Source organism: Macrobrachium nipponense, chromosome 40 (genome assembly GCF_015104395.2).
Source record: "Macrobrachium nipponense isolate FS-2020 chromosome 40, ASM1510439v2, whole genome shotgun sequence".
In the NCBI taxonomy this organism is placed as follows: Eukaryota; Metazoa; Arthropoda; class Malacostraca; order Decapoda; family Palaemonidae; genus Macrobrachium; species Macrobrachium nipponense.
Window position 1 is genome coordinate 23,638,117 of NC_061101.1, and position 11,883 is coordinate 23,649,999.

The 11,883-nt window shown below is 39.1% G+C and overlaps 1 protein-coding gene across 3 annotated transcripts in view; it reads right to left on the minus strand.

Annotated features, from left to right (window-relative positions):
• LOC135211997 (uncharacterized) overlaps positions 1–11,883 on the minus strand; it is a 127,531-nt gene that overhangs the window by 49,345 nt on the left and 66,303 nt on the right. For all 3 annotated transcript variants that reach the window (XR_010313804.1, XM_064245269.1, XM_064245267.1), the window contains one exon: positions 7,368–7,531. Coding sequence is in view for 2 of the 3 variants with exons in the window: in XM_064245269.1 (XP_064101339.1) it covers positions 7,368–7,530 (163 nt within the window). In the remaining variant the exon portion in view is untranslated. The remainder of the gene's footprint in view (positions 1–7,367; positions 7,532–11,883) is intronic.

Below are 11,883 nucleotides of genomic sequence, written 5' to 3' on the forward strand. Positions count from 1 at the left end.
TGGGGCAACAGATTTTTTTCCTCCTCCGTTTACTATTTGCGTTACCTTGACGTTTACAACACCATGAGTAATATAAACAGAATAAGAATATTAACAACAATGATAGTTATTTAATTCCATTCTGTTCTTTACCACTTGGATTTCAGAACAGCAAGTAAAGAGTCGTATTCGACACGTATTTTTCTTCATTTTTTTGTAGTTACTTTACATTTTTCCCTTTGATTTTCTTACGATCAGGTAAGCAAAGACAATTAAACCGAATAACTTCAAACGGCAAAAGGAAGATTCTTGCTATTACAGTCACTATCACTACAAATAATAACAATTATACCACTCCTACATTCACTCATGTCACTGTTACTACTTTTACACGCATCTATACTACTATACTACTATGACATTCACCACCATTACTCAACTACCACTAAAATTAATGAATTCTACTAACAATAACACTATTATAGTAGATTCATATCAACCGTGCATTTAATGTCTAAGCTCATCCCTTATGACGCTCCTGATTGGCTGTTGATAAGCCAATGACGGGGCTGGAAACTCTCAGTCTCTCGAGAGAGTTCATATGGGCAGGATTTATGTTCCACCTCTCCTGAGGGATACGTTTGAAACATACCTCCTGCCCTGTGACTGGCTTATCAACAGCCAATCAGGAGCGTCGTAAGGGACGGGCCTAGACATCAAATGCACGGTCGATGTGAATCTACTATAGCATCAATACTAGTATGACACATTCCGTATCACGCATCAACACGTACCCGGAGGAGGACATTACTTCAGTAAGAATATCAGTAACCGATACCTCTCTTTTTCTGTTTCATCTTGTTCATATTTGGGCCAAAAATATTCCCAATCATTCCTTACTCTTTTTTTTTAATTGGAATGTACTCACCCTTGTTATAAGAAAAAAAATTTCTCTCATACATCCTTCACGCCTTTGGACTCCTGGTGGTTTCATCTGAGATCATTTACAAAACCGCTGTAATGCTCTCTCTCTCTCTCTCTAGAGCGAAAAATAGGGCAAAAATGTTTACACTCATCTTGCAAAGACAGTCATCTAAACTTTAATGGGTTTTCCTGTTACCGAAGCTAAAACCATGACGGAAATAAGCGTTCCTTTCCTTTCGAGGTAATTACCACCTTCTGTCTTTTATTCGTAGGTACACATACATACATCCACACACACACACACACACGCACAATCTCTTTCTCTCTCCCCCGAAGGCCTTTCAGGGATTAAATAGTATATCGTGTGTGAACGTTTGAATATTATAATATATATATATATATATATATATATATTATTATATATATATATTATAATATATATATATATATATATATATATATATATACATATATTATATATATAATAATATATATAATATATTCACACAATATACTTACATATATATAAATATCATTATACACAGTATATCCACTACCTATTTCTGGTTCAGCGTATATATAGTATAAGCACAGGTATAGGTATTATTAAGATATGTTGGTTATTTGCACATATATATCCTTTTTTTATATTATATGTATACACATATTATATATATATATATATACATATATAATATATATATATATAAACATATATATATATATATACATACTATATATATATACACATATATATATATATTTTATAATATATATATAGTATACATTAGTATATATATATCACATATATATATATAACCACTCATATACATATATATATATATTTTTTTTTATATCATTACATATATATATTATATACACATATATATATATCTTATACACCATTATATATATCATACATCATATATATATATACATATATATATATACACACATATATATATATATACACACATATATATATACTATCACACTATATATATACATCATATATATATATTACAATATATGCTATATACCTATATATATACATATATATATATATAGATATATTAATATACATACTAATACAATACAATCCCTTATACTTATGTCTGTGTGTGTATCTAAGAATTCACCAGCTGTCCTCAATCTTTGTGTAAGTGGTCTGACACTGGACTCGTTCTTTTAACTGGAGTTCGAAGCCTCCCTTAACTATTTCTTTTGCTGTGATAAGTAGCTTTTACACTAGATTCCCCGCCTCACCCAGCGTGGAACAGGATTCATATTTTCACCTCAGTCAAAATGAAGGCTACTAGAAGAACATCCTGAATCTTATTTACTTTGCTTGAAGAGCGTGGTTCCTTACACCGCATGACGGATCTCCTTCCACGTCTCGCTACCCTGAGAATTTGGACACCGAATGTTGAAGATCATAGAATCACCTTGTGTGCGGTCAATAAAAAGTGGGCACAGCATCGTGAAAATTATCCTAAAACGCTGCTCAACATTGGAAGGTTTGTCTAAAGAGTTAAAGCCATCAGAAGCAGCTCACGAAATTTTACAAATTTCCCGACGGAGGACCCCCAGGAAATTGCCAGCAGTTTGATCTGCACACAATTCGTGTTTGCAGCCGAACCATGAAATTCCGAGAAGTATAGGTAAAGATCCAAAGACTTCACGTAAAGAAGAAGATGAAGAACTTTGGGGAACAATCAGCAATGAGACGTTCACAAGACTCGGTAACAACTCACTAACTGGCAGGCATATTAGTGTAAAGAGGCTAAAAAGTCGATAATTACAGCAAAGCGAAAGCATACAGATTGGTATATGAGCTTCGTAAACGCCTATGCTGTACTATTCTTCGTAGTAGGAGAATGAATGGTGACCAGGTACACTTACTACTGTGGATTAAAGTGACAGCAGAAGCCACGTAAATTATACAACCTCCATTTCACCATATAAAAGTTTGTGTTGCAGAAATCAGAAATGGTAAGAAATATGCAGTAAAAAGGAACTTACAGAGAAATTTAAACTAAAACTCTTTCTTTTCAAGAGTTACCATAGGAGTTCTAAGTATTTCAAGCCTTGCTTTTTAGCAATTCCTAACAAGCCATTTTACCGGAGTAGCCTAATTCCTCGATCTGTCTAAATTGTTTTCCTGACACAATACGAAAGCCTACAAGTTGGCAAAAGAGCGCACGGACAAAAGGAAAATGTTATATAGAAGGTACATATCAGACACGAATTTGGAATCGTTCAGAGAGAGAGAAGAGAGAGAGAGAGAGAGAGAGAGAGAGAGAATTCATGGTCCTTACCTTGATCCACCCGACGTCAATAACGCAAAGGGGACAGTTCAAGAAATAAACACATCACCGCCCTGTTGAACACTTTCAATATTCTTCCATTTTCCCCAATGCTTGACTAGCTCACCGTTTACCTTATCTGATTGTCGTCAGAAACTGAGGTTCGGAAAAGTCACAAGAGGAGATACTCAGATGCCTCTACCTGCGTTGGTCACTATACAGCAACTCTGAATGTTTTCCCAGGACTTGGTTCCAGGTTTCCTTGGTGTTCTGATGGATGGTAAATTAGTTTCTTTGCAGAGACATTATTTTTAACTGTTACTTTAGTTCTTCCCACGTGTCTTTCAAGGACTCTGACCTGCCTCCCAAGTTTCGAGTTTCTACGCCGCAGACGAATTGTAATCTAGTCTGTGGAGGTTTGCTAATCAAAATCCTGGCCACGAGTTTAATGTCATGATAATATATATATGCTCTTGATGACACACTGATAACGATTACTGATTTATGTTGGTACTGAGTCTAAAAAGTTTAAATATTCTTGAGAAATAAATAAAAAATAAATAAATAAAAAAGCTGCGGAATTCAAGTTCATCTTGAATTCAGCAAGAATTCTGTAATGCTAAAAAAAAAAATTGCTTTGGTTTCCTTGTTTTTTCCTACGCGGAGATTCGGAGTTCTATTATTTTTCCGAATGTCTACACCTTTGGGTGGAACAAGCCCAAAGGTTTGCAAGGTGGGTCGTTGAGATTAAGCCGGGCTGGTGTAAACCTCTGGAAAAATTCCAGCCAACCGAGACGAGACTCAGAGAGTAATCTGCCAATGAGATGTCCATAAGTGAGACTGATAAAAAAAAAAAAAGTGAAGAGATGAACAATAAAATACGGCTGACAATGAACAAGGAAACACGTCAGACAAGGAATAAACACGCGCATGAATGAATAGAGGAATAATTGAAAAAGAAAACTAACGAAAGAGGAGAATAGGAGATTAAAAAAGAAACGATGAAATACGGCTGACAATGAACAAGAACGGAAACATATCAAACGGCTGAATATACATACATGTGCATGAACGGATGGAGGAATAATAAAAAAAATATAACGAAAATTAAGAATGGGAGTTTAAACCTAAACAGACGGGAGAGGTGCATAGAGCGATTCCCTCTCTACCACGGAGATGAGTTGCAGCAGAGACGAGCGCTCTTCCTCCTCAAAGCGGGAGCGGTAATAGCGGGAGTTAGCGGTAATGAATGGAGGACGTCGGTGCAACTGGACCAAAACATTGTTGGATTTAGTGCGATTTCTGCAGATTACTCTGGAGAAGGTCCCGTCTTCCCCACATCCGGGACTTTTCCTGCCACCTTCGTCCTCTCTTGGCGGTTGCTTGTACATGGTGTTTTTACGTTGCATGGAACCCGTGGTTATTCAGCAAAGGGACCAACCGCTTTACGTGACTTCCGAACCACGTCGAGAGTGAACTTCTATCACCAGAAATACACATCTCTTAACCCCTCAGTGGAATGCCTGAGAATCGAACTCGCAGCCACCGAGGTGGCAGGCCAAGACCATACCGATCACGCCACTGAGGCGCCAGAAAATTGCTGGACATACCTTCCCAGTGCCGAAGAAAAAACAATCATCTTTCGCCCGAACTCGAATTCGGATACATCCAAAAACTCTTATCAATTTTTATATGGGCCACGATACTCTTCTCACCAAATTTACGTTCCAATCAACCCACGACTTTCCATGGTATCTTGGGTTCAGTTAGATAATCGGAATAAAAAGACAGGCAGCACCACTTAGATAAACCTCCTCTCCGTCAAAATTCTAAATCAAAATTCTAAATTCCAGTCACGTCGTTCATTAGTATAATCCGAGAACAAAGCTGAGTACCGACTTCCGTCAGATAACCATACTCGACTTCAATTATTTCTAAAGAGCAGCATGATACTGCAATTGCAAAAGTGCCGGTCATTCATCATTGTTGAAGACGAGCGCCTCTTATCAAAAATACACTTTGCCAACACGCCCAGATTCGTCAGCAAATGGCCGAAGTCGCTGCCTCATCCTATGCTTAAAACATTCCAAACCTTGGCAAAAACAGATTCATAAAAATTCATGGATTCTTTAAATGGACAAAAGTGTTAGGAATCTGACATCCAATCTAAATAGCGTATGTCTCTGTCGTCCGAATTCAATGGCAAATTTCCTAGTACAGCTGTAAATTTGCATTTTTTTAAATGGTCTATGTTTTAGATGGCGTCTTTATTTCTAAATTGGCTTATATATTATTTTTTTTTTATGGTGATTTTACGTAGCATGGAACCAGTGGTTATTCAGCAACGGGACTAACGGCTTTACGTGACAGCTTAGATAAGAGACCTGTCTTAAACTGATATATTTTTTATTCGTCTTCATTTTCAGAAAAGAAAGTTTGATGAATTACTGTTTAGCCCTAACTTCTCACCCTATTCACAAGCTTTTGGATACGCTCATGCAAATGTGGACCGACTGAAGAAACGCTACTTCCCGCTGTGGAAGTCGAATTCAAGTACGGGTTAATAGGATGAGGTTCATCTAAATTACTTTACGAATAAGAACACAATTCTAGTTCAACAAATAGATTCATATATCTGTCGAAATCAGATGCATTTCATCAAAATATAAAAGAACCTGTGCTCATAATCGTAGTACTACTACAGTAGTTTAGTCTTTATTCCTTTTCATTCAAAAAATATATATAGAATCTACTGGCCAAACCCTTCTTTTTATTTCTCCACTTTGTAATTATTGGAAGATCTATACAAACAATGACACAAAAGTCCTACTTCATTTCAAGTTCTGTTTCTTTGAGCTTTTAATTATACCACAAGAACCCCCTCAAATTATCCCACAAACTATTCTTTGGAACACCCTCAAAAAGTGACACTACCCATCTATTTTTTTTTTAAGTATTATTGCAAGTAATCCCCTTAAACAGTAATACAAACACTATTATTTCCAAATCCCACCAGGTTTTATCTTCCGATATCCCTGCTAACATAACACAAGAAACTTAACATTTTCTTCCAATGTCTCTTTCCAGGAATCCCCTTAAACCAGGGCACAGGGACAATGCTTCTATAGGCTCCATCCCTTCGCAAGAACTGTCCTTCTTCTCAAGTTCTATCAAGCGCTCCCATTAATAAAACAAATAAAAAATGCGCCGAAGTTTCTTCGGCACGATCGAGGTTCCTGTACAGCGTATAATCCAGGCAACCGAAAATAGATCTATCTTTCAGTGGTCTCGGTGTTATAATGCTGTGTGAGCGGCGGCCCATGAAACTTTAACCAAGGCCCTGTGATGGCCTATCCCATATCGTTGCCAACGGTACGATTATGGGTAACTTTATCCTTTAAAAAAATAAAATAAAAACTACTGAGGCTACAGGGCTGCAATCTGCTATGTTTGATGATTGGAGGGTGGATGATCAACATAGCAATTTGCAGCCCTCTAGCCTCAGCAGGTTTTAAGATCTGAGAACGGACAGAAGAAGTGCGGACGGACAAAGCCACCTCGGTAGCTTTCTGTAAGAAGAACAGTTCTTCCCCTTCGTCTTAATATTCTCCTCTCTGGTCACTCGGAAGCCTTCCTGGCTGAAGACTACATAAGAGATCGCAGTCATCCCCAACGATCCGTTGCAGCTATCACTTGGCAAGTAACACCTCTTGAATCCGAGAGGAAATTGTCAATAATACTAGATACACTCCATATATGAAGCGTCGTAAGGAACTGGCCTAGACATCAAATGCACGGCTGATGTGAATCTACTATAGTACGATTACATACGCATCTGGTAAAAAGGGACCAGCAGATTCTATCTATTATGTTCCTGAACCCACGTTGACTGGTAAGTATAACGATTTAATTCATCTTTGAATAATACGATTAAAAATGGCACTTCCCTCAGCCAGCTCCTTTCTCATTAAATCTCAGCATTACAAAATCATGTCAAATAAAACACTTTCCCCTCGAATCTCCATGGAAAATAGACACTTACCTCTCCCAGCTCAAAATAACATAACTAACACATACAAAACCCTTGACCACGAAATCTGAGCATTAGGCCAAATAAAACACCATCCCCTCGAATCTCCTTGAGAAAAGGACACCTACCTATGTTGGCATCTAAGGAAGTCCTGGCCTTCTTCTTGACCTCCCTCTGAGTCCTGGCTCTGTACTCGAACCACGACTCTCTCAATTCGGCCGTTGCGATGGCCAGAAGCAGCACAAAGATCCCACCGACGGCCACCAACATCCTCTTGTCTTTCTGGAACATCCTGTGGGTGAGGAAATTGCCCGTTACTCTCACATTGATTCGCCTGCAATTGTATACATCTTCGCTGGGAGAGCGAAGAGACCGGATGAAGGAGGCAAGGACTATAATCACCTTAAAAAGAATTACGCACACACACACAAATACATACATATGTACATACATACATACAAACATATACATACACACACAATAAAGATACATATATATATTTATATATACCCACACACACACACACACACACATACTAATTATATATTTATTATATATATATATATATATATATAGAGAGAGAGAGAGAGAAGAGAGAGAGAGAGAGAGAGAGAGAGAGAGAGAGACTTAAGACTACGAAAAGTAACTGCATGAAATAATATATTGACGGGGCAATATAAATCATCAGATGATAATTGCAATGTATAATCTCGAGAATGAAGGCATAATTAGACCAGACAAGTAGGAGGCACAACAACATCATCCCTCACAGTCATTCCGGTGGCAGCAGCAGCAGCAAGATGGCTGCTGCCTTCTGTGTGACGTCAAAATAGAATGGAATATAGGATTTTGGCCAAAGGTTGGCCGCTGGGACCTATGCGGTCATTCTATGCTGTCTGCGTGACGTCAGCGACACGAAATTTGTTTGTGTCGTCAGATGAGGAGCACATCAACAACCACAACACAAACTTCTCTTCGGGGATCTTTAAACACAGAATTATCAGCATCGGCCTAAGGAAGATGCCTGCACCGACTAACGGCACACTCGACCATGGAAATCTGCGGGAGTGTGGAATACTACATCTTTTAACAGACGTTGAGAAGCAGATGGCTTCTTATTCAAATGATCTAACGTCATGCAAGTGCGGTCGGATGAACACAAGAGGAACTGGTGGGTGAGCGGGTGAAAGAAAGGTGTCGGAGCGCCTTGTCCGGGGTAGTCGTTGGAAGCTTTGAAGTGTGTCACTGGGCTCCATTACACGTTCCTGGGAGTTCTTGGTTCTGTACCAATGATTTTCCCATAATGCAATAAGGCCACAAATGCCCAAGCTTTGCTTAAAATACAATGCAGAATTCAGGCCAAAGGCCAAGCGCTGGGACCTATTATGAGATCATTCAGCGCTGGAAGGGAAATTGACAGTAAAAAGGCTTGAATGGTGTAACAGGAGGAGAAACATCGCAGCTGCACTATGAAACAATTGTTAGGAGAGGGTGGAGGGTAAGATGGAAGAAAGAAAACATGAACGGAGGTACAGTAAAGGAAATGAAAGAGGTTGCATCTAGGGGTCGAAGGGGAGCTGCAAGGACCCTTAAGTAACGCCTTACGGGGCCTAGCTTTGGTTTCCTGTTTTCAAATGCTGGCGATTTAAGAAAACGAGTATCTAAAGCCAGCACTGATGGACCTTCAACCATTCAGTACTTAATAGAGTGTAGAGAGGGAGCTGGGGAAGTTGGACAGCAATACTTAAGAAAGGTGGGAATGAAGTATGTAGCTAAGAAGTGATTCCCACTAGGAATTGACCTGAATATAATATTAAGGGCACAGACCAAGCACTGGGACCTATGAGGTCATTCAGAACTGACACGGAAATGGATAATAAAGGGTTTGAAAGGTGCAACGATGGGAAAACCTCGCAGTTGCACTATAAATCAATTGTTAGTTGAGGGTGGAAAGTAAGATGGAAAAAAAGAGAATATGAAAGGAGGTACAGTAAAAGTAATGAAACGGGTGGCAGCTAGGGGCCAATGGCATTCTGCAAAGAACCTTAAGTAATGCCTACAGTGCACCACATGAGGGTGCACTGACGGCACTAGCTTCCAGCCCCCCCCCCCCCCGCCCCCCCCCCCCCCGCCCACCTACGGGGAAGTTGCAAATACGGGGGTAAAGGAATATAAACAAATACCCTTTTAACCGATGCCTAGGGTGGCATCACGTGAGGCGCACTGACGGCACTAACCACCTAAGGGACCCTATCTTTCAAACAGGCATCTTGCGCCCCTTTTCTTTCTAATCTCCAAAGGTCTTTCTTCACCTCAAACTCATTTCCCTTGCAATACAATTTTCACCTAATTCTCTATTGTACCCAACTGTGAAACTTATTCTTAAATTTGGAATGATTTCCTCCGTTCTTCCCTTTTCACGTCCCTAACCTCTAAAACCCACCTTACGAAACATATTACTATCACGAGGCTTCGTATACGAACGCCCTCAAGTTTGTAACACTTCAACATCCATAAATTTCAAAATATCCTTTACTGTTTTGATTTCATCTGATGGATATTCACTCTTCTCAGTAATTCTGTAACTGGATTCATCTGGGGCTTCTAATCCTAAAAAGCAGTTTCTTTATTAAATTTTGTTTTTTCGGTATCCTTCTTTTTGCGTTTTGTTTATCAAAGCCTGGCCGCCAGCAGTCTTTTCACTCTTCTCAGTAATTCTGTAAATGGATTCATCTGGGTCTTTTATCCCTACAAAAAAGTTTCTTTATCAAATTTTGTTGTTCGGCATCTTTTTTTTTTTGTTTTCTATCAAAGCCTGGCCGCCTACAATCTTTTCACCCTTCAGCAGCAACAATCGACAATGCAGGTTATACTGCAGCCTCACTGAAATATTGTCGATGATTCCGCACCACAAACAAACAACAGCAAGCGAGAACGAGAAGTAAACAACAGAGTCATGTCCCCTTTTCTCAATGGCGTACTCCTAACCTAACCAACTGTCAGAGTAACCGCAACCCTTAGATCTGGATGCAATTGCTTAGTCACTCTTCTTGTCTCGCAGGTCCGTACCTAAATATACTCGAGACCGGCTTCTCAGTCTCGAAGTCGCCGGTACGTTCAGACAGCTTCCTTTCGTCTTAATCTACTGTTAATCTTTTGCACCACAACTTCATATTCGATGCCCTCCATCCTGTGTCTCTGACATCACACTAATCCTGTCCCTAATTGTTTGTTTGTTTGTATGGTGTTTTTACGTTGCAGGGAACCAGTGGTTTTTCAACGAGACCAACGGCTTTACGCGACTTCCGAACCACGTCGAGTGAACTTCTATCACCAGAAATACACATATCTCATCCCTCAATGAAATGCCCGAGAATCGTACTCGCGGCCGCCGAGGTGGCAGGTCAAGACCATACCGATCACGCCACTGAGGTGCTTCTTGTCCCTAATGAATAACACCGTTATTCGTCATGATTTGTCACAATGACGCTTTCTTTGCAATATGGACAAAGCTACTGTATTGCTTCTACTCGCCGGCTTCTCTCTGTTTCGTGTAGTTTCACTATTTTTTTTGTTTATGTTTTCATGATATTTAGAATGAAAGATATGCTTCAGGATCCTTCACGGATTCCTGCACTCCTCCCTCGGGGACTCGTCTCTCTTCTTCGGCGTTTGGTTCCTCCCAAAATGTTTACTCTGTTCTTTGTGTTATTTCTCAGAAATGTCTGTTTAAACAGGCTTTTATTTTCACCTCCGGACACGGACGTATTGTAAACGGTATATCTTCTAAATAAGTAGCAAATATCTCAGGGAACACTGCAAATGTCATTGTTGTCCTAATGCCCATTGCCCGAACCCTTTCATTCCATTTTCAGGAAAACAGTGGAGAGGTCTTCTTGGCTGTCTGCATTGTTGATGAAGATTCTCATTCGTCAAAGAAAAAGTAGAAATGCTACTTTAGAGTACCTTGAATAACTGCCTTTATCTTTTTATTTATTTATCATTTTACACTTATTGTTTTCTTGAATGTAAAGCATTATTTTATTTTATTTGTATGTTTATTGAACTAAGTTCTTATAACACCTTGGAAGTCATCATCAAAATGCTTCATTATTTTCCCGCCACTTCTGACCGAGTTCAAATAACTAACAACCCCCCCCCCCCCACACAAAAAAAAAAAAATCTTTAGTCACTACAAGGCCATGTTTATAGCTGGTGAAATTCGCAAATTAGCCCCCAGAGCGCCTGCATACATCTCCAATCAACCTAAAAAATCCATTTATTTATTATTTTTTCTCTCATTGTGCTGCGTCATCCCACTCAGGCCGCTCTTAGTCCGCCTATGTTCAAATTTCTAACGTGCAATAACTGCTGCACAATAACCCATAAATTTTTCGATAAAAAAAAACTGTATTCTTTCTTAAAGATAGAAGACCGACTTATTTTCTTCAGTCATTCAACTCTTAAGGAACCTTAATGTTGGGTTGTGTGAGAAACAACAGCCTTTCGCTTCATATCTAACAACTTATTACTTATCTTCTTATTCATTTACAAAAGGATAAGTCGAAAGTGAGAACATTTTAGGCATTAATTCTCCCTGAACGTTCTGAACTATGCACTGAACTATATAGCCTAAACAATGTC